Source organism: Genypterus blacodes, unplaced genomic scaffold, assembly GCF_046128005.1.
Source record: "Genypterus blacodes isolate CSIRO-AG114 ecotype Tasmania unplaced genomic scaffold, CSIRO-AGI_Gbla_v1 ptg000226l_1, whole genome shotgun sequence".
Taxonomy (NCBI): Eukaryota; Metazoa; Chordata; class Actinopteri; order Ophidiiformes; family Ophidiidae; genus Genypterus; species Genypterus blacodes.
In genome coordinates, this window is record NW_027467024.1 from 107,073 (window position 1) to 131,237 (window position 24,165).

Below are 24,165 nucleotides of genomic sequence, written 5' to 3' on the forward strand. Positions count from 1 at the left end.
CTTAATCCGGAAGTGTCGCATGTTTGTTTCCGTCCTCAGGTTTCCTCAGAACTTCAGTAGTGGTCACACAGTGGAGTTTGTTTTTGGCTCAACGTGCGCTGTGAAAACGCAATAATGTCGTTTTGTTCGTTCCGTGGCGGAGAGGCCTTCAAAGACCACTTCAAACCAGGTGATTTAACGACTCTAATTTGCCGCTATCTATGTGTCCACTTATTTCGCAATATAAACAATGAAAGTTTCCCAAAGATACGTAGCTGCTAAACGACAGACGAAGTTAAAAACTCATTATCAAATATTAGTGCTTAATAAAGCGTTAAAGGGTGTAAGAGGGTGTTTTCATGTTGTGTACAGTTATTTATGAAATAATGTCGTTATTTAATAGGAGTTTCGCACAACAGTGGATATTCCCCCTGCAACCCCTAGCTCTTTTGTAACGCATGATAAGGCTTGGTTACACAACAAACTTGCAAAACAGGCTGTAGCAAGAGAGCAAAACATTTGTTATTTTTGCTTTACTGGCTCGGTGTTTTAAGTGTCGAAGTTTTAAGTGAGAACTAGAGGGCGTACATAGAGTTTACACTTTTCTCAAACCTCACCAGTCCAGTCCATCATTCATTTGTTTTGTTCAAGTTTTACAATTATTACCTTGGATTAAGCTGTACTGCAATATTTGTCATGCAAGTTAATCGTAAAGCTGTGTTCTGGAAGTCATTGTCATTGTCGCAAACGTGTGTGAAAACATATCTTCCTTGGCTGAGGTATGAGATTATAGAGTTGTCTTTCCCGGTGTAGTATTGACCGTCATGTCCACTCCTCTGCTTCCCAGGGTTTTATGTGTGTTCCAAGTGTGATCACCAGCTGTTCTCCAGCCGTTCCAAATACGAGCACTCCTCTCCATGGCCTGCCTTCACTGAGACCATCCATGAGGACAGTGTGTCCAAACACAAGGAGAGACCTGGAGCATATAAGGTTCCACCATAAACATTCACACTCTGTCACTGAAGTCTTTAATAATAAGCTCAATAAAAGTATCTACATGTTGGACCATCCTCTCTCTCTGTAAACATCTATCCAGTTTTGAGTTTGAAGGTATTCTCATCACCGACTTTCTGTATGGATGTTGCTGATGCGGCTTTCTGATGTCCTCCAGGTTCTGTGTGGAAAGTGTGGAAACGGACTGGGCCATGAGTTTATGAATGACGGCCCGTCCAGAGGCTCGTCCCGCTTCTGAATATTCAGCAGCTCACTGAAGTTCGTCCCTAAAGGTACTACAGAGTGTATGGACTATATCTAAATATTGATAATAGATGGGTTAAGTTTGTTACTGTTGAAGATATGTTCCACTAGGTAACCTGCTCTGCTCCGCTCCACAGATAAGGTTGATGGACAGTAAGGTGAGCTATCAAAGGGATGTGGTACCGGAGTTTGAGGAAGTTCTTTGTACTGCTGAAGGTGTGGACAGCGGATGAAGGGTTCTGGGCTAAATCCCAACAAGGGGACCTCCAGGGCTCTGATGGATGCTGCCCTCGCTGGACAGTGAGAACAGAGAACTGGAGTCAACAGCTTTGTTTAGGCAATGATGACAGATTCACAGAATAACTTATATTTCTACTTCTCTACCAAAGATGCACTAGTAAACATGGCCAGTCTAATAATAGAGGAAGCTTTTCTAAAATACGGATCCTGAATTCTTTTGTAAAATTGATTGACAATTACTTCTACCTCCATCACCCTGGTGTTTCATTGAATTGATGGGAATCTCTGAATGAAATGACTATATATTTACCTGATGATTACTCTTATCAAGTTCTGTCCAAATGTCTCACTGTGTGATATGCAAAATGTAATAAATATGTTTTTTGAATGTTTATATTTCTCTTATGTGTAATTTTGTTGTGATCTGTTTGCTTTTTGATTGACATGATTCCCTTTTTACACTCTACATCCAGCACTATTACAAAAGGGAAAAGTACACATGCTGACACCGTTGTCATGATGTAATTCTGCCACCTGGTGTCAGCAATGAGAAACCAGACGAGGCCTTACGCAACGATGACAGGCTGGTAGTGATGAGTGACCTGGATGTGCTGGGTGCTGAACACAAACCTCAAGGTTAGGACAAACTACTTTCACTTTAGTTATTCGAAATTGATTACATTTCTGATTGCTTTTCCTCTGATGGAGGAGAATTTAAGAATCATTTCCAACCTGTGTGATGTGAAGAAGAATGTTAATGCAGACGTGGACAGCTAGCAAATGATCTTGTTATTGAGTTCAAATTGATTTAGTTGTAGAATAAATCTTTGGTTTGACAAAGTCCAATAAGGGAATTCCAGGACGCTGGTCCAATGATCAACAGGCTCAACATTCATTTCAGACAGTAGTGTCTGGTAGTAATAAAATTCCCTTAACTGAGTATCTAAAGCTGCTCATGTCACTGTTCTTAGATCAATCAAGTATATGTAGTTCAGCAAGTGTCCATTAGTCACACCATGGTGAATTAAATAAATGAATTGCTATTGTTAACGTTGGCGTTACAGTCAAGTCAAGTGTAATTGCAGGATTCCATCAATTGAGGGCGCCATCCACCCCACAGAGTGTCTGATTAACTACTGTACACTCCCAACTCACTGCTGCATGTGTAAAGTACAACGTTGAATCAAAAACTGAGCACACAATTTACACAGTGTAGGCAAATACCACAAAATATCGCTTTTACACAATATTACAGAAGTGAGTGAACGATCAGTGTTTGGTCCCTCATAGACGAGAGAAACAAAGGTCTGTATTTGGAATAAACAACCTCCCCCTTTCATTCTAATTCACTTGATTGTTAAAAGGTACCTACATGTGCCTGTTTCTCTGCTTTCATCACAAAAGAGACTTTACAATGTGGTGTGACTGGGCATCGGGAACTTGTGGCCTCCCCCGGAGCAGGAATCCTGGAATTCTAAACAAAAGGTGGAATCTGGGGCGCTGTTCAACTGCTCTGGTGTTCTTTATACCTGTGGGATGAGCAGGTGTGGACTGGAGACTGACTGAAAGATCAAGAGGCTGAGATGAAAGCGCCCATTGTCAGGTAGAGGACTGAGACAGACAATGCAAACTTTCCTAGAAAGTAATTCTGCATGTATTATTGAAGATACTATTTTAATGTTTGAAGCTTTTTTTTTTTTTTTTGTAAATATTTCATGCATTGTCCCTAAAATGATTCCAGCTTCTTCAAAGTCATTAGATCTTCGAGCCAAGACATACAACAGGTCAGCTCCCTGAGTGGAGATGAAGGACCGAGTGAGTCCCCCTCTACTCTGACCTCACCTCAAGCCTGCAGTCATTAGCAGAGTAATATGTTCCTTGTGACTGATCCTCTTTAGTGTCACCATAGACAGCTGGCACACAGACTAAACTCTCCTCGGGGGACCAAGTCAAGAAGAGAGAGGGGAGGGAGAGCGACTGAACAACAACAACGACGACGACGACCGACAAACAGACAGACAGAGAGGAAAACACAAAGATAAAACAGATGTGAGAATAAGACGCAGAGAGGAAAAGGAAATGGCTTAAAAATCAGGACTGTAATTAACACGGGCTATCTAAAGGAGACCTAAAACACAGCTGCACGGCCAAGAGGAAGCAAACAGGAAGGAGGAAGTTTGAATCCTCCGATAGGATCACGAGACGGACTTGGTTTGCGACCGCTGACCATCCTGCTTCTAAGCCAGACAGATCTTTAATCCCGTTTAACCGCTGTGACTCCAATGTCCACCCCCTGCCCCCCCCCCCCCCCCCCCCCCCCCCCCACCCATCTGCTCCCCAAAGGCCAAACCTAAATGCTCAACTTCACACATGTCTGAGGTCCGCTGACTCATTTGCTGCACATCTTGTTTTGATTGTTGAATATAAGAGGCTGTGGCTCAGATGTGGGATTTGTTCTACGTATTGCACCTGCTTCTGTTTTTGGGCCACAGAAAAAAAGGGGCCCTGTTGTGTGTGTGTGTGTGTGTGTGTGTGTGTGTGTGTGTGTGTGTGTGTGTGTGTGTGTGTGTCCGGTGTGTGTGCGGAAGCCACTACACCCAGTTCAGCGAGGTAGTAACTTTTTGTCATCCAACTTATTTGCCCAGCGCAGGAGTTGGATGAGATGTTGGATGAGTGTGTGTGTGTGTGAGCGAGCGTGTAATGAATAAAGGGAAAACTCCCCTCATCAGGGAGTGATATAGCTGCAGCATGCGAGCCAGTTCCTCCCTTCTACTGTACCAGTATAGTAGGACGGCACTGGGCCGATCTCAGACATGCCATGTTCTTTCCACAGCCCCGGTCCGAACATCTGTCTCCTTTGGTGAAGTGACTGAACGGATAAACAAGCAGGTTTCATACTTGAGAGCGGAATGGATCAAAGAAATGTGCTGGAAAAAATCAAAAGTCCAGGTTGGGGCCATTGTTCTTATTCTACCGTGTTTGAGAAAACATTTCATCCTCCTGGAAAAGAAGAGCAATGACCCAGAACACGATGCGATGAGGATATAAACAGATACGACGCGGTGCAGCTGTGTGAAATGGATCTGTGCTCGGCTGGAGTCATAATAAACTCTATCAATATGGATGAAGAGGAATAAAAAAGAATCAAATGAAAGCTTTGCAGGATTTAGCAGGAAGAAAACAATGGCAAACCTCATATTTATGTTCCGCGCTCCAAAATATGTCAACGATTTCAACATGAGTGAGGGATCGTCCGGCCAAACGCAAATTTACACAGCAAAGCCTTTAATATCTCAAGCATGAGGGTCCCCAGTGAGAAATCAAACGATGTGTGAGGTTTCAAAGAAGCCACACACACACACACACACCCACACACACACACACACACACACACACACACACTCTCACGTTTATCACACAATCGCAACCCCGCTTCCTCTACCAAAACTGAGCTCAGTCGGCCTCGGTGTTTGCAGGGAGGCGGGCATTCATTTGCAAACATCCTTCGCTATCTGCACGCTGATCTGTTTCATGGATATTGGAGCTGGATACGAGTGGCACGGGGCTGGTCTGAATGCTTCAAAGGCAGAGAAGAAGAGCAAAGAGGAGCAGAGGACACACACACACACACACACTCTTCCGGTGCACGCTGCTGGTATTGCCTCACGCAGACAAATGGGGAGGCAGGGGCTGATTGGAGGATAAGAGCGAAGGGTTAAAACAGGAGAATGAAGCTGATTTTCACCCACATGTCTGCTTTCATCCTCCTCCTTGATCAGACAGTACACACGGTTTGAGAGGAACAAAGACAGAGGAAGAGGAGGAGGACGAGGAGGCTGGTGAAGGAACCATCAAACAGGAACCACAGATAGAAGTTCACTGGAGGCCCGGGGGGAGACGTTACGGACGGGACGGAATTATCAGGAAGGTCGGTATTCCCTGGCTGAGTGATTCAAAAGGAGGCTCAGCTCGGAGACTCCAGCCGTGTGGAAAAGAAGGCGTGTGTGTGTGTGTGTGTCAGCGCCTGAGCAGGAATGTCACAGGAGCTCTGACGTGGAGACGGACTCACGGCACGCTAGGAGCATCAGTGTGCCAACGGAGACTGAACATGACCTCAGTCTTTCCCCCCGGGGGTACGGTGCCACAGACAGTAGTCGCCCCCTCCATACACACACACACTCACTCACTCACACACACACACACACTCCCATTCCAGCCAACCTCCGCCCTCCCACCCAACCCCAACTCCCTCCAATTTGTGGCTGCTCATCCTCTGTCATCTGGGGTTAACGTTCCCAACATGCTTCATATGAAACGCACACATGTGTGTGTGTTGGACCAGGAAGACTGCGTGTTTGTCTCTCTCGTGTACACATATGGCCCGTGTAGAACTTTTGTGAACCCCGGCGCCCCACACAGGCCTCCTACGGGTGGTCTTCATCCTCAAAATTGCTCCTTTGGTCCTGCTGATTGCTAACTTGTGTGCAGAAAAAGGTGGCCGAGCCTTTTATTCTCCTGGATTACAGGTCACTCACACAATCAGTGACCTGTAATCTTCCTCGTCCTCAGCGCTACGAGACACTTACACGTGTATTCTGATTTGAGTCTTTCTTAGTCGATGCTGTCTAAGGGGGATCAGAGGAGAAGCTGAGGTTGTTTGAGTTTTTCCCCCTGGAAAGTTAAGAAATTAGGAAAAGGAGAAGGTTCAGATTTCAGATTTAAGGGTTTAATATTGTAAAATCTCTAAAGTTGAGAGTTCAGCTTGATTGTGTGACAAAACGTCCCAAATATCCCAATTGATCCCTGAATATGTGGTCAACTTCCTGTTAGCGTCAAGTTTTGGCACAGACAAAGTGGAAATCTTCACATTTGCTTGTTGACTCTTTGACTTCTGACAGAGCAGCAAACGCCCTCTAATCTCTCCCTTCAGTCGCTCTTCCTGTCATCATGTCGCTCTGTCCTCCAGCCTCTCTCCCCCCCCCCCCCTTCCGTTGGCGTGTCGCAGCTAAAACTGTGACACCGTGTGTTTTCGTGTGTGTCTCCAGAAATGACTGTAAGAAATGAATGACGGCTCGGTTACAAAGTGTCACTCACGCCCTGCACTCTATTGTCCCCAAAACACAGAACTCCACAGCCAAAGTGAGACCAGACCAGTCCCACAGGAAGGAGACGGAGATTTGTGCGTGTCTGTGGATGCCTCTATATGTGTGTGTCTCTGTGTGTGTGTGTGTGTGTTGAGGTCACAGTCTTGAAGCAAGTTCCCACAGGAATGAAGGTCACACACAAACAAATGTGATTATCAGCTTTACTAGAAGGTGTGTGTGTGTGTGTGTGCGTGTGTGTGTGTGTGTGTGTGTGTGTGTGTGTGTGTGTGTGTGTGTGTGTGTGTGTGTGTGTGTGCGTGTGTGTGTAAAGAAAGGCACAGAACAGATACACACAGAACCTCTAAGAGAAACCGAGCCAGAACTATACTGCTACATTTTACATTTTAGGTAAAATTTGATTGATGTGACGTCTTCTTTGAAACTAAACAAGCGCTCCCTTCCCCCCCCCCCCCGCCCCGCAGGTCACATATTTGGTACACTCCTGTCCCCTTTGGCCAAAACAACCATCAACACCTTAGCTTGTTGCCCGTTGGAGTCGCACATGAATCTGCATTCCTGTGAAATGCAGAGCGGCCCTATAGGCGACGAGAAGCTCCACATCTCCTGTTTCTGCAGCGCGAGGCACGTTGACACACACACACACACACACACACACACACACACACACACACACACACACACACACACACCTACACACACACACCCGTCTCAGCCTGCAGGTGAGAATAAGCCAAAGCAATCCTGACTCCAGAGTGAGGTAATGACCCTGTTTTGGTTGATGACACTTGTTGTTTCTCACAGTCAGTCTGGTAGTTTGCATTCCTAGAGCAGAGGGGGAACTCCAGAGCGTGGAGAGACAAAACCGCTGTGGGTTTCCAGAGCAGTAATTATAAAGTTGACACCCAGCTGAGGACGGGTTGTGATTTTTATTTTCAGCAGCGGCACTGGTACTTCCTGTTTGTCTCGTTTAAATGGACGCGTAGCGGGGACGGAAAGACATTACACACACACACACGCGCGCCGCCATACCATGTGGATAGAGTGCGTGAGTGCGAGAGACGCTCTGGCCTGGCAGCGGCACGGCGGTGTTCCGAGCGGCCTTTGCGTGTTCCGTGGGAGTGAATCCCTAAAGATGGAAAGAAAGTTGTTTTTCACACACTGGGGCGGAAATACATGGTGACAGTGACACATAAAAGGCCGGGCTGCGGTCTGGAGCCTGACGTCACGGCAATCAACATTTTAAGAGTACAAGGCCCTCGAATGAAAGCGAAGCCACGCAGGCCTGCCCACAAAGCGTCTCCGAGCCCCCGTCTGGCACCGGGGAGCCACAAGCCGAGCGGCACATGTGCACGCAGATAGGAACAATGGAGCTACACAGACACACACCGACGCGTGCGTAACAAACAAACAAAACTCTCCACACGCACGTATATGCACACGTAAACAGGGCGAGGGCGTGATGAAGTCGTGAGAGGAGCCGTCACTTTCCCAGCCCCGTCAAAGTGTCGAAGTGAATCCCCTCCCCCGCCCCCCACTGTGAGCTGGGAGGCATGAAACTGTACACGGAACTAATCATAGCTGTCTCTATTTAACCTGTCTCTCACCTGGTTTCTCTATCGCTCACACTCTTCTCTCACATGCAGACAAACACACATTTATCCTCGTTCTCTCTCTCTCTCTCTCTCTCTCTCTCTCTCCCGCTCGCTCGCTCTCTCTCTACGCCTCCGCCCTTCCCCAACACACCCAATATCGCTTAGGAGCCAAGCGCCAGATCCCACTTTTCACCACAGAGCTGCGGATTAGAGAAGAAGGCATTTCCCAAATGGTCTGTGGCTTGTGTGATGACATGATTGTCATTCAGTTTAATTCCCTCTGCACTCTTTAGATTCACTCTGGGCCCTGATTATTATTGCAACAGCAAAGCGCCGAGAGAGAAAGGTAAATAAGAGTGAAACGCCAGACTCCTGCACAGACTCGCTCTGGAGAAAGAGGCATTTTACTTTTTAATACGGAGATGAAAGACGTGTGGGAGATGTTTCTGTGCAGCTGGATCTGGTGGTGATGGCGCAAACCCTTGCATGCGTCTTTGTTTATGTGAAAAATAGCTTCAGGCTCATATATTTGCACACGTACGTATATCAGTTATGTAACCGTATCTGCCGGCTCAAATCTAACCCTTATGAAGTTGGAATCGAAATAAATGGCAGCAGACTTTCAACGACTCCAATGTTGAGCTGGAGGCATTAACACTCCCCGTCCAACACTCTTTTAATGTATTCAAGGCCTTCGAGGCTATTGCATTAAATGAAAATCTCTCTCTCTCTCTCTCTCTCTCTCTCTCTCTCTCTCTCTCTCTCTCTCGCTCTCTCTGCGCTTTACATTCATTCATCAGGTGATGTCTCTCTAAACCTGCAGGGTAAAGCTGTGTGTGAAAGTTTGCACCCGTGTGAGGATGATAGGCCGGCGGAGGGATGGGACATGCATTGTAGAATGTGCTTGATAGAGAGAGAGAGAGAGAGAGAGAGAGAGAGAGAGAGAGAGAGAGAGAGTGAGAGAGAGAAAGAGATAAGCGTCATTTTCTCCAGCCGTCATTCTTAGCGACTTTGCCGAACGTGGCGCAGATGAAAGCTGGGAAAGCTGGAGAAGAAGGTGGAGCTTCACAATGGCTTTGTTGTCAGCTTTTGTATTCCCTGATCCTGATACCTGAGGGCTGAGCCTGACGGGCATCCTCCATAGAGCAGAGAGAGACAGAGAGAGAGACAGAGAGACAGACAGACAGACAATATTTCTAGTGTAACTGTTTAGCTGTTATTTCCATGTTAAATTGAACTGGGCTCTTTTACGGTCGTCTCCTGGTCTAATAACTTCATCATACCGTAGAAAACAAGAAGAAAAGCGGATATTGTTTAATGACAATCAGAGCCGAACAGTGGAAACCAAATCATCACCCAGAACAGTAGGAAAATCCGCCGATATCCCCCCTAAATCTGGTGTCCATTATTAGTAAATATCTCCTGCCGTATTCATCCCAGTCACAATAAAAGCATCAGGTTCCATTTGGAGGAAACTCCAGCTCTGCCTCTGGACTGTTAAATGGGAATCTCATGGGCGGTGGTTTCATAGATCTGTCATAATGGTTTTAAGGATTCTGCCGGGTATCTTGCGGCGATCTTAAATGGCTCGAGAGCTTCTTCCTCGTACTGGAAACGACCAAATGAGAGTGGAACATTCTGCTTTTTGGTGGGGAGTCTTTTGTAATTTCCTCTAATGGCTGACACATGTACACGGCATCAGCGGGCCTCTGGCTATGGAACTCTATCAGTAAGCGCTCAACACCATGCGGCGAGAACGCTCAACCCTGCGGCAACCACGGCGAGATTTACGGCCCGCGCGTGTTGTGCATATGCCAACGCACGCAGGTGTACATGTGAGGGGCATGAAGAGAGGAAAACACACACACACACACTAACACAAGCTTGATCCTGTATACACACCCACAGCTCTCGACTCACACGTCTTCTTCTTCTTCTTCTTCTTCGACGCCACAGCTGCCTGTTTGTTTCTTTAAACCCACTGTTTATGTTTCTTCGTTCAGACTTGTCAGTTTAAATCCAACTACAGTAATTAACACGGCAGGGGGGAGGAGGGGGAGGGAGGGGGGGAGGGAGGGAGGGAGGGGTGCAAATAAAAGCAAAAGCTGGGTTCTGACCTCATCGCGACTGAATCTGCCGTGGAGCACAGCAGACAAGTCGTTCCCTCAAAGCTGTGAATTCCACAGTGCCGGGGCCGGGCGTCTCTTTGGAGGGATTCACAATGGCTGTTTGTGCCTCAGAACGTATCATTATTCTATATTGGCCCGGGTCATGTCAGTATATCCACACAGACTCTGCTCCCTTAATCTGCTACGTCTCAAACAATATTGCCAATTGCAGGCTTTGGCTTTCAAACGTGCATATTCCTCCAATGTCCCTCCCTTCGGCTTGTGTTTATCCCGAGGAGGTTTGTGGAATACGACGGGGAGTGAACAGAAGTAAACATAGAAACTACAGCTCAGGTGAGCAGCAGGAAGGATGAATGAGACGCCACTACTTCTTTTGAGATTTTTCCGACAATTTTTGCTCTTCCCTCTCAAAAGTGCCAATCTCAGTGAAGGTTCTCTCCCACGCACTAACCTGTGTGTGTAGCCTGTGAGTGTGTGTGTGTGTGTGTGTGTGTCTCTCCTAGATAGATGATCCCCCCCCCCCCCCCCCCCCTCCCTCCCTCATCCATTCAGACGGCTGACTTTGGTGCATAGTCAGGTTCAAAGTCTGAACTCCGTCTCCCCCCGCACACAGAAACTCTACACTCGCTCCGGCTGCTTCAACCAGGCTGCTGGGGACCGAGCGAGCGTCCTGATGCTGATCCTCAAACGTGACAAGTGCAGCCTCATACATTGTATTTATGAGTGTGTGTGTGTGTGTGAGGCAGGGGGGACACAGCAATCACAGGCCCCCCCCCCTCTCCTCACTTCAGCTCTATTGTCTGTGTGGGGAGACTTCACTGGGCTGTGTGTCAGTGTGTGTGTGTTGGTACAGTATTGAGTCTCAGGGTGCAGGGACAGGATGACAGGTTTTGGACAGAGGTCCTCAGGGCTTCTCTGACTGAGACATCCATCACACGGGTTCAAAGGGCCAACCGAGGATTTTTCCTCTGCAGGGTCAGCTTACAGTTGTAGCCTGTGATGTGCTGGGTTGTTATAGTTACAGAGAGAAAATCACCTTTAATTTGACGGATTCTGTTCCAGCTACATGACTAAAGACATGTGTGAGTCGTGTGTGTGTGTGTCGTGTGTAAGCATTAACCATGATTATCTTTAATATAAAAGGAAAAGCATCAGATTTGTTTTTACATTTTTATTGTGGAGATGAAGATGTTACTCCAGGATCTACAGAGAGTGTGTGTGTGACCTCCTGAGGCGTGTTTATCCTATGGAGAGAGGAGGGTGGAGACATGTGAGGAAGGGCGTATAGGCGAGGAAGAGGAGGAGAAGAAGTCCTGAATGAGAGAGAGAGAGAGAGAGAGAGAGAGAGAGAGAGAGGCTGCGATGAAGGAGCCATGGAGGTGTTCTGTCTCTTCGGAAAGTAGAAAACAAACATTATGAGGATCATCTCTGACCGATCTGAGCTTCCACCGCTGCTGACTGAAGATATCCGAGCGATGCTGCACTTTTCAGGGTAGGCAACAGGTTCAGTCAGATCCATTTAAGATTAAAATAAATGTCAAATAAACGAGAGTGAATTAAATAGGAATCTGTGCTCCATGTAGGAAGAAGAAGAAGCAGCATGCTGTCCGCGTCTTGGCCCTTCGGCGCTGACCAGCAGATCGACTCATGGGATGTGGCGGATGCAGAGTCAGGCTCAACTTTGGGAAGCTGCTGTCCAGAGCGTCGGTGTTCTTCACCATGGTCCTGATCTTCACCTACTTCTTCTACTGCCTCACGGGGATTTGCGATTCGGCTCCCAGAACTTTAAACAGACAACAAAGCGGGACAAACAGGAACTATGACGGTTTGGAGGATACGCGACCGTCTGTGCCGCCTGTGCCGCGTCTCCGTGCCGCGCAGGAACCCCGCGACGCGCCGTCCGCACCGTGGAACCGGACAGAGCAGGGGCAGGTACAGAGCGACCAGAGCGACCAGAGCGGCGGCATCCCGGTGTCCAACACATTCGGGACCAAGCGGTTTCCTCAGGCGATTATAATCGGCGTGAAGAAAGGCGGAACCCGGGCGCTGCTGGAGTTCCTGCGCATCCACCCGGACGTCAGGGCGGTCGGCGCGGAGCCGCACTTCTTTGACCGCTTCTATGACAGAGGAGTGGAGTGGTACAGGTATGTACACGCACACACACACACACACACACACACACACACACACACACACACACACACACACACACACACACTTATACTTTCAGACACACACATACATACACACACTCAGATTGTCACACACAGACACACACACAGACACACACACTTATATTGTCACACACAGACACACACATACATACACACACACTCATATTGTCACACACACAGTCACACACACACTCATATTGCCACACACGCACACCCACACTGCTATTGTCACACACACACACACACACACACACACACACACACACACACACACACACACATACACACGCACACACACATGTCCTTACATGGCGCCTCAGAGTGTGTGTGATGTATTGCAGGTATATCACTATGTCCCTTCCGTCAATACACACACACACACACACACACACACACACACCGCCAGCTGACATATTCAGATAGCCTGTAGATCAGAGGCTAGTGAGGTCTCTGGAGAGCACTTCATCATGCTGACATTCATCTAAACACCATTTATACTCTTCACAATGACACCCAATGGGTCAACACGTCGGGTGTGTGTGTGTGTGTGTGGTGTGTGTGTGTGTGTCCTCTGTATGCTGTGTGTGTGTGTGTGATACAGGACACGGACTGGATGAGAGCGATGCTCCACTCAGATTTGACGCTTCTTTGCGATGAAGCACATATATTCATATTCATGGGCGGCTGTTGTAGTGACAGCAGGCTGTGTGGGGCGACCAGACTGACCAGAGCCTTCGTCTGGGTGCCATAAGAAAAGGAGGAGGAAGAGGAGGAGGAGGAGGAGGAGGAAGAGGAGGAAGGTGGCAAGCGGCAAGCGATCATCTCCAGATGCTTGATCCAGAGGCCCCGAGCTGAGCCGACGCTCCTCCACTGTGTCAGGGTGTAGAAATGGGATGTGTGAGGGTGCAGGAAGTGTGAAGAGGAGGAGGGATGAAGCAGCGATAAACAAGAAGAGAGAAGAAGAGAAGGAGTGCAATTTAAGCCCCTCTTACCTTTTTCCCCCTTAGCTGTGCTTTAATAGGGAACATAAGGGCACATGGAAACACTTTCACCACTGATCATTTTAGTGTGCTGCTAATGTTTTTCTCAGCACACACACACACATACACGTACACACACACTTACAATTCTCTCCTTTTCTGTCTATCCCTCTTCCTCCTCCTCCTATCATTCCTCTCTTCTGACATTTTTCTTCGTATACTTCTCCTTTACATGGAATCTGTGTTTCCCGGACGGACATGTTTGAATGTGTGTGTGTCTGTGTGTGACGTCATTAGCTGTTCTGTTCCAAACAAACTGAAAGTATTTGGCACAAACTCCCCAACATTTCAGTGGGATGCCTATGGAGTTGTTGTCGGTCTGTTTGTGGTCGGTGTGTGTGAGAGTGAAAGTTTGCTGGAACTTGAAAGGAGCAGGAAAGGTTAACATGGCAACAGAGGAAGAAACGTGACCCCCGGGTGACATCACTGAAAGATGAGCCGTCTGAAATCAGAGAGAACGCTTTCTGTCGCTGCCGAAGAGCAGAAATGTGACGTGAAGTGTGGAGTGTGACCCACAGACTCTTGAGAATTGGAAATGTGTGTGTGTGTGTGTGTGTGTGTGTGTGTGTGTGTGTGTGTGTGTGTGTGTGTACGCGCGGTGGGGAAGGAGCGATACAATGACAGTAAGAACTCATCCATGTGTAACCAACAGGTCACACTCACCTGACTGCCAGTGAATAGAGGGTCAACTCACTGTCACCTCTCCATACACACAGTCATGCACACACACACACACACACACACATATACACCTACACACACCTACTATACGGCGAGTGTGAGGCATCCTTCATCTCCTCTCTGACGGGAACGTCGCTCCCTCAGCCCAGGAGACTCTCACATCTAAAACAGAGCTGAATATCGATTATTAATTGATTTGTTCATTTTAATTTGAGTATTGCAGTGAATTTACCTCCTATACCTTTATTGATCGCCTTTGGTCAGCCGCTCGTGACCTTTGAATACGTGCATTTGGGACAGAATCAATACAGAAACTCTCTCAAAAATCAGAATTCAGAACCTCCTCGTAAGTAATAGAGCAGCTGCTGACACACACGCTCTCATATGAGCATCTTGTTGATCCCACATGTCTGGGATGGAGGGATGGAGGGATAGAGGGTGGACTGGATGTAGTTGTGGCAGATGGGCGAGGGAGCACGCAGTCCTGGCTGTCAGATTTTGGATGCAGCCGGAGGGGATCTGCTTCCTGGAGGCACTTCACAGACGCAGCAGCGCCCCCGCGAACCTGCGACCGCGTCCCAGCAGCATCATGGTCTCGTGCGTGAGAGAGACAAACTCAGACCTCAAACATGTGTGTTTTCCATTTCATCCTCCCTCCTCCTCCTCCTCCTGTCTCTCCATCCTCTCCTCTCGTTTGCATGTGTGCGTATACGAGCCCGTTACTGGAAGGGAAAAGCCACAAGCGGTGCATTTAGAAGCGAGCAAACATTTAATGATTTTCTGTGTTGTTTTATGGCTTGGAGGGGACTCGGTGGCGCGATGGGTTTCATATGGGACATGAGAGCGGCCGCCGCAGGAAGGCCCCAAAGCCCTGAGCTTTCCAGGGCGCACGGGTTCGCGATTGTCACAGCTTTGTCACCGCGACGCGGGTTTGGGAACGAGGCCGCTCGTAAAATGTGTTTTTGTATTTTTAATGATGTGATGACGTTAAAATAAGTGCATTTGTTTTTGCTGTTTTTTCCTGTGGAACAAGAGTTTCCTGCTTTCCTTTAGAGCAAAGATGACCTCGTAGAAACTTAATGATCAGTATTCCCTATTCGAGAAAAACTCCCAAGTCCAACCGTCAATATTTAGATTTCTTGTCAATTGTCTGTCCAATAGCGTGACACCAAATCGTAGAAGATTACTCTGCCTCCGCCTCTTAAACAGGCATAGATTTATGTAAATAAGGATATGAAGGTGATGACAACTGGAAAAAAACGATAAATATACGGATCTTTAGAATAATGGATTTGTCATTTTCAAGACGCTTTCTTTCAATACACGTCCAATCATTCATGGACACGGGCAGTTTGCAGAAGGTTGATGAGCTTGCAAGATGAAACCACAAGTCTCCCGCCTGTGCTCTCTCCCATCAATCCTCATCCAGCAGAGTGATGCACTTTCACATTATGTAAACAAAAAAAAAACTACAGAATAAACTTAACTTGACATTTTATTTTGAAAGATTCCCTCCATTTTGGCCTCATCTGTAGACATCAGCGTGTCTCTTAAACAAAGTAGCTCAAAAACTCCATGTGAGGATTGACAGGAAGTGTGTTTTATCAGAATTAAATACCCAAGCATATCTTCTCACTTTGTGGAATTAGAGTACTGGATGAATACTTAAGTCTCAGGGTGTATAATCTATATTTCTGACCTCGCTTCCCAATCAATAGAAAGAAAATGAAAGACATTCAAGGTCATTGATGAGGCCTGACAGTATCGACGCAAGCAATATTTATTCTGCTGCCTGCTGGACTGGATCACTATGGTATCAAGTCTATAATATTAAAGGAGTTACAATAAGTTTCTTCACCTCCATTAGCCTATATTCTTTTGCATCAGTCCATCTGAAATCTTGTGGTTGTTCCCAACACCTCGTTCTTCGCCCAGAGGCCATTAGTGATGTGGGCCGAACATGGCTGATGGCTGTAACAGAGCAGGAAGTGGCGTTCTGCCACGTCGAGCTCTGGTGTGCTTTAATGGTGGTGGGTTTTGGCTGGAGTTGGGTTAAGGTGGTGTTAGATGGTTTGAAAAGGCCCGAGCTCACATCCCTCCCTCCTATGGTGGGAATGAGCATAATTTGAGGTGCATTGTGGTTCATTTTTAGAAGCTTGTAAACCTTTGGGAAGTTTCCGTCGCGTTGCTTTGGCTCCTCGGCGCTGCAGTTTGCTCGGTGAAGGAAAACATTTTGGGAGAAATAATGGTTTTGTTTTTGTTGGTCAAAGTGAAATGTTTCAGATGCTTGGTAGTCACGCGCTGCTGCTGCCATATCCAGAGAAGAAGAATCCAAACTCTGGGGATTTCCAATAGAAACTTGACACCGGCCCAGAGAAATTAAAAACAATTGTTCTTATCACGCACGATAAACAGTTGCGTGCTTTGAATCAATCCAGATCTATAAATGGAAGGGCCTCTCGTAACTGTAGATCAAAGCAGGCATCACCATCATTATCATCATCATCATCATCATCAATAACTACCGCTTCTGCTTTCATGTGCCAAAATCCTGAAGCCATTACTGAACTCCCCAGCAAAGCTCTGCTGGCCTCACATCCTGCCAAGCCTCCTAATTACAACTGGACACTCATACAGTAGTCACTAATTTGACCGAGAGAGAGCCCCCCCGCATGAGCATTTATAAGCTTTAACCCACAATCCACCCACCCACACACACACATACACACACACATTTCAAGGGTATCCTGCCGCAAACCACCATAGATGAAAACGCAGAGAAACATATCACTTCATCAATCCCCCTGTCGAGTCAAACCTCCTCTTCCTCCATTAGTGCATCATTATTCATATATGGAGAGGGGGTGGGGTGTGTGTGTGTGTGTGTGTGTGGGTGGGGGGGCATCTGATAACAAAGTATTTACAGTCTGTGGGTGGCAGCGGCCGCCCGTGCCAGTCGTGCGGTTTCCCTCAGGGATCCAGCCATCCACTCCCCCCCCTCTCTTTCTCTCTCTCTCTCTCTCTCTCTCTCTCTCTCTCTCCCCCCCCCTCTCTCCCCCTGTGGAGAGAACGACAAACTCAATGTTGTCAGCGACGAAAGGCAAAAGCACCACAAATACACCTCCAGGCTGACACTCACGTGACACCCACCGCAGAGCCCTGAGTGTGTGTGTGTGTGTGTGTGTGTGTGTGTGTGTGTGTGTGTGTGCATTTGAATACGGCGGTATAGCTTTTGGATATACGCCGTGTCATCATTTCCATATTCCTTTTCTGAGTGTTGGGGAGTCTTGTGTATTGTGTTGTTGCTCAGTCTCGGGGCTTCATCTCCATGTGTGCACGGTCTTATACATATTAATTGGTGTTTCTGTCCTTTTTTGACATGGGTGACAGTCTGAGGCCCCCTCACCTGCTCAGGTTTCCCCTTTAGACAAAGAACATGCAGACAGTACGGCGACAACACTCCTGCTCCGTCCAACACCGAGCTCCACTCCTGTGGTCTGTGTGCGTCAAACAGTGTCAGCGGTGGAAGAAGTAAAGCTCAAGTCAAAGTTAACGCGGTTGCATTAAAGCTCTAAAAGGGCAAAGTATGAAAGCATTTGGAGAACAATTTGTTTTATGTTGAATTATGAAAATCCCCAGAATTGGAGTTATGGCTGAAAATTGTGGGAAAAGTTTGAAAGTCTTTAATGAAATAATGGGAAAATTTTTTGGGGAAGAATGCAAAACTGGGAAACTGGAAACATAAATGCTTAAGAATGGAGATATGTGGTTTTTTATTGGCCTTTCTTTGGTGCTGTGGGGATTTACAAGCTCCTCTACAGGTTCAGAAGGTTCTCCAGACCCTTTTCCTTTGAGAAGTTCTTGATTTCCAAAAGGGTTATACTTAAACTTCTCTAGATGCTGCTGCTCGTTGATCAAAGCGACAATATTGCAGTTGCAAAACAGCATCCAGTATGTTTCAGGCAGACACGGAGGCGTGAATAGACGCACGGCTGTTCACGCTCCCACGCTCGGCCTGTCAGCCTGTCGGGCCCTCTGGGGCCCTCAGGCTCCCTCTCACACCCTCTGAGCCAGGCACTGCAGGCAAATATTTTCCTTCAGATTGTTGTTTACACCATCATTCATTCATTCTGTCTCTCGTTCGCTCTCTCTCTCGCTCTCTCTCTCGCTCTCTCTCTCTCTCTCTCGCTCCGTTTTATGGGCCTGATTTTCCACTGCCTCTTTAATTAGGTTCCGGCTATGTAAGTGTTTGGGTGCAGAGGCGGCTGGCGAAGCCCAAGGCTCAGTGGCTCCTTCAACCACTCGGTATTTAGCGTCCATGGTCCAGTAAATCAATATGAAAACCTTTAGAATGTGAACCTGTTATGGTTTGACAAAATCACACACTGTCTAGATTCGGTTAACGATTTTTCTTCTTATTTAGACTCAAACACTCAATTTTCACTGCCGCTTTCCTTCTTTTGGAGCTCCACAGGGGTGTGTGGCTGTAACACTTGAGCAGGAGAACCCATCATCTCCTGGGGAGCAGGAAGTGTCCTTGCCACATCCTAGTTGCCAGAGTTACGCTCTTCCAATTGAGAGCAGCTAATACGTATCGCTTGTGTAATCAGCGCTCAGTGGTTCTTCAGAGCGGCTGAAGTGCTACATCGTTTTCACAGCGGGGAGCTCCAGACTAATGCAGCCAGTCAGCGAGTCTTTCCCACGTCGAGCAAACAGAGAACAACAACAACATGCAGCAACGCAGCTCCTCTCTGCACTTTACAGCCTCATTACGTAGAAAAGGAAGCCCTGTAAAAGGATGAGATCCATTGGTAATACACACCACATGAGAACAAAATCCACCGGCAGCCTGTTCTGTTCTGTTCTGTTCTGTTCTGTTTACATATTGTATTTTCCTTGACACCACACACACACACATATCAACAGATTTATGACAGAAAATTGCTTGTATTGATTCTTCTGATAATGAGACGGATCGGGATGGCGATAGGGGGGTGAGGAGGGTGTGTGTGTGTGTGTGTGTGTGTGTGTGTGTGTGTGTGTGTGTGTGTGTGTGTGTGTATGCAGCCACCAGCTATTAACTATTCATGAGCATGAAAAGACAAACTTATGGTCAATTACCGTAGTGACACTCTCAGTGAAGGACAAAGCCGAGGCTGTGAAGGAGACAAGGGGGGAGAGGGAGAGGACCGCTTCAGTCTCTCTCACACACACATATACACACACACACACACACAGCGACAATATCCGTCATATAGAGACAGACTTATCGATTAGACACAGATAAACAGGGGACAGACAGGCAGCGAGAGGCCATTTGCAGCTCTCGCACTTAGATAATAATCAATTAATGGTCTTATATTATTCAGATCATTTAATGGAGTGACTTGGAAATGGCTTAACTTTAAGTAAAGGGCGGGGGGGGGCACTCGAAACTCAGCCAGGGGAGGAAAAACTCCAGAGGATTCGTGGTCGTGGCGTCCCTGTGAGATTACAGGCTGCGTCCTCACACACTCAGCTCACACACTCTTCCTCTAATTACCTTAAGTCACAAAGCTTTGTGTCACCGCGGCGCTGTGACTACAGGCCTGCGTGTCGCTTTGAACCGCAGTCCCGCCTGTGCTCAGACCACAGAACTCAGATCGGCTGAAACACACAAATTACACGATTGTCTCTCCTGTAACACTACACACACACAAACACACACACACTCACACACTACACGACTGATGAAGTTGTTGACCAGATGTGTAAATGTGTCTGTCTCATCGCGCGTCGCCGCCTTTCCGCAGAATGCCGGACAAGCTGGAACATAGAAGTGAACGATGTCGAACTGGAGCGTGGATTCATTTCCTGGAGCTGATTGGTTTGGAGCCGATTCTTCTTCGCTCTCGCTATTGTTTGCTTTTCAACCCCTGATAAATCAAAAAAATCAGTTCTGCTGCCCGCTGTTAGTTCTGTGCAAACTTGTGCAAACAAACAAGAGAACCTAATGAACCGTTAATACGTCTTGAAACCATCATCAAATGTCAGCGTTTGGACCACAGACCATCTCACTGGAACAACGAGCCGAGCGGGGAGAGGTTTCCCTGGGACAGAGACGTACGGCTCTGAGTTATGGAGTTATGCACAGTTATTGGACTTGGATGGCACATCCATCCGTCATCTAAATTACTAAATGAACCTTTGAGATTGATATTTTGGACGTCGTGCAGACTTTCAATCTGAAACAAATAAAGCGCGGTCTCTTCCTCCTCCCCCTCCTCCTCCTCCTCCTCCTCCTCTCGTTTGTTTGATAGGAAACCACATAAAGAAGCTTTCTGTTTTCCAGAAACACACAATCAGATGTGTTTGATAAACGCACGACAATGATTCATTGGCTGGTTAGATAGTAATCACGTTCTGTCGTTGGAGCGAAACGATCTCTGTGCCTCACACGGAAGATCAAGAGTGAAGACAAAAGCAGAGAAATGGTTTAGTTATTGATCGTTTACTGATACTGATTTACTGATTGATAGTCTACAAGCTGATACAACAACAGAACACAGCGTCTCTGCTCATCACAGCTCAGATGTTTGAAACACCCCTTGCCGTTTCCATGTAGGCTTCAGTCTGTTGTAGTTGGGTGTGTGTGTGTGTGTTGGGAGGGGTGTGTGTGTGCTTTGCTCTTTTAAGGGGAAAAAAAGGGGGTTGGTGGGGGTCTTAAGGAAATTGCTGTTAAGTGGTTCTTGTGGCTTTGTGGTCTTGACTCATCAGGCCCAAACTGAGTGGTGCAGCTCTCACAGTGACACTGAACGACTGAGGGCCCTCATGCGTAAACACGCCGCTCTATACGGAGCTTTAATCACACACGATTTGGAGGTGGGTGGGTTTTACGTTGAGAATATGTCATCAAATGTGTTTACGTTGTTTCTTTATGTTCCTTTGCATTTGTTTGAGACTATTGAGCTCTGTGGCTGAAGATAAGTTTGAGATTTGTGCGTCCCAAACATGAAGACGAGGGGTTTGATTAGGTCGATCTTCAGCTTTCTGTGACTGTAAGCTATTACATTAAGTGTGTGTGTGTGTGTGTGTGTGTGTGTGTTCCTCTGTGAGTGACGAGTCAAACTTCTTTTCCTTTTTCTTGGTTTCTGTTAGGGAGCTAATGCCTCGGACGCTGGACGGACAGATCACCATGGAAAAAACTCCCAGCTACTTTGTCACTAAGGAGGCTCCGGCCCGCGTCTGCACCATGAACTGCCACACCAAGCTCATCGTGGTGGTCAGAGACCCCGTGACCCGGGCCGTGTCTGACTACACCCAGACCCTGACCAAGAACCCGGGCCTGCCGTCCTTCCAGAGCCTGGCTTTGAAGAATTCCTCCACAGGGCTGATTGACACCACATGGAGCGCAGTGCGCATCGGCCTCTACGCCAAACATCTGGAGAACTGGCTCCAGCACTTCCCTTTGTCTCATTTTCTGTTTGTTAGTGGCGAGCGGCTGGTGTCTGACCCAGCGGGAGAGATGGAGCGAGTTCAAGACTTTCTAGGTCTGAAAAGGGTCGTATCAGACAAGCACTTCTATTTCAACCAAACCAAAGGCTTCCCGTGTCTGAAGAAGCCCGAGGGGAGCAGCAGGCCTCGCTGCCTGGGCAAGTCTAAAGGCAGACCTCATCCCCAGATCCCCTCTGAGGTCCTGCAGAGACTCAGGGACTTCTACAGACCCTTCAACCACCGCTTCTACCAAATGAGTGGACAGGATTTTGGCTGGGACTAACAGAGGACAGGTCCTTGTCTTTACTGTCCACAGGGCTAATGTTCTCAGGGACAAACTCTCAGACCGCTCTGCCTCAGCGGGAACGACAACGGCACGCAAGCTCAACCCCACCGTCTCTGGCTTGTTGTAGGCTTGTGCTGAACACACACACACACACACACACACACACCCACACACACACACACACACACACACACACACACACTCAGTAACAGGCGTAGTTAAGACAAATTCAACCCTTGTCTTGCTTGTATCAAATGTTTATGTAATATGAAAGATGCAACCAAACGATGAACCAAAGTGAAAACCAAGCGTAACGCGTTCAGAATCACTTTCGACTTGTTTCACGTTACGTTTTTAATTGTTTGTCCAAGAAATAAGCTGATATTTATAGTGTCTGTCACTGTAAAACGCGACAGATACAGAGATTTTAATAACAATGTATTTATTACACGACAAAGGAACATCGAGGCATCAAACCGACACGGCAGTGGGAACAAAGTCACACTCCATGATAAAACCACTACTTGTTTATTTTTGACTTATAAGCAGTATTACTTGGACTGCATTTATATATGTGGATTGCAAAGGTGGTACATATAGATGGGGCTAACCTGTCTCGTATGGCAGGTATGATATAGTATCTCCATATATGGTATTATGATGTGGAAAACTGAAACTGTAACATCGATACCTCATCTTTAAATGTTTAACAAGTTATGTGAAACCACACACACGACACACATGCGTACATTCCGCTTAAAGAAATGTGTATTTGTACATATTTGTCCCCATCAGAGGTCCTTAAATGTATTATTGTTCAGTTGGACGATGAGTTTAACTTCCTCAAATACAAAATGATACACTTTATAATACGGTCGGCCATTTCTGCTCTTCCTTCCCCCATTGGTTTCCATCCATTTTCATAAATCAGACTTTCACACAGCATGAAAATGGATGGAAACCAATGAAGGAAGTGAAAGAAAGATGTGAGTATTGTTTTGCGAAAATGGCAGTAAGATATGCATGAACTGGGTCAATGGGCTGAAAACTGAACTGGATGTGATGCAGAGTACATAAAAGGCAGTGATGTGTGTAAACCCTGGACTCTGACTCAGAGTTCTCTGTGTTGTGAAGTGATAAGTAAAGTTTGATCTCACATGACATACAGTATCTGGTGGGTTCGTGTCTTTCATCTGGTTTTGGTAAGTTCCCGAGAGTTCATCAGAGCTCTTCCTCTTACATTCTTTGATTCACTCGTCTCTCTCACCGTTTGCTTCCTCTCTCATTTTCTTCCCTTCCTTCCCTCTCTCTTCCTCCGTCTCTCACATTCCTTTTCCTCCCGCCACTTCCACATTGTGAGACCACATGTACGGTCTGAGGCCTGCTGCTGTGGCGTGGCCTTTAATTACCAAAGACGTCCGTTAACTCAGAACTCTGAAATACTGTATCCCCCCGCCCCCTCCCCTCTCTCTCCTCCTCCCTCTCTATCTCTCTCTCTCTCTTAGCTGGAGATGTGCTAAGATTCATTCAATGATTAAACCAAAATTGTGATTGAGGCTGAACTTTCTTGGCGGGAGTCTCGGCGGCTGAAAACACACACACAGCCTGTGAGCTTGTGTGTGTGTGTGTGTGTGTTTGTGTGTGTGTGTGTGTGTGTGTGTGTGTGTGTGTGTGTATGAGCTCACACCCGTGGCCTTGGCTCTCTGTCTCCATTCACCTCTGCCTCCTCTAATCCCAGTCAGTAATAATGGTTTTAGCGGGGATCATTTAAATGTAAACGTCCTTTGCTCACTTCATCTACGACAACTTTTATGACTCTATTTAGCTCCTGCCAACCCAACAGTAGGCGTGAAGGCAACCGGTTCCCTAATCTTCCATCTGGGGAACATGTTAAGTCTAATGGTGAATTCATGCCCTGCTGATGAAGATGTGAGACATGGAAACGGAGGAACGATGAGATTAGGATTTGAAGATTGAAGTTGTTGTTTAGACTAAATAAGCATATCCACTGCACATGATGTAAACTGGAACTTCATCCAACTCTGTCATCTCCAGCAAACAAGGTCGACATTATTGCATCTGCTCCAAAATGAGCTCATACGGAGCAAAAAACAGCCCACAGCCAAAACCCCAGCGCAGTCCCAGCACCGGCACCATTCAGTCCTGCTTTATGATCCGTGTCATGAATATTTTAAGGGTGTAACCAAAC

The 24,165-nt window shown here is 47.0% G+C and overlaps 2 protein-coding genes across 2 annotated transcripts; both read left to right on the plus strand.

The window, feature by feature from the left end:
- The first annotated feature begins 15 nt into the window (after positions 1-15).
- msrb1a (methionine sulfoxide reductase B1a) lies at positions 16-1,868 on the plus strand. Its single transcript, XM_076170657.1, has 4 exons — positions 16-169; positions 827-969; positions 1,151-1,265; positions 1,374-1,868. The coding sequence occupies exons 1-4, from the start codon at positions 115-117 to the stop codon at positions 1,391-1,393; spliced, it is 333 nt and encodes a 110-aa protein (XP_076026772.1). The 5' UTR covers positions 16-114; the 3' UTR covers positions 1,394-1,868.
- Positions 1,869-11,043: 9,175 nt separating this feature from the next.
- On the plus strand, positions 11,044-23,084 carry LOC143016353 (heparan sulfate glucosamine 3-O-sulfotransferase 6-like). Its single transcript, XM_076170642.1, has 3 exons — positions 11,044-11,794; positions 11,886-12,446; positions 21,335-23,084. The coding sequence occupies exons 2-3, from the start codon at positions 11,950-11,952 to the stop codon at positions 21,951-21,953; spliced, it is 1,116 nt and encodes a 371-aa protein (XP_076026757.1). The 5' UTR covers positions 11,044-11,794; positions 11,886-11,949; the 3' UTR covers positions 21,954-23,084.
- Positions 23,085-24,165: the final 1,081 nt, after the last annotated feature.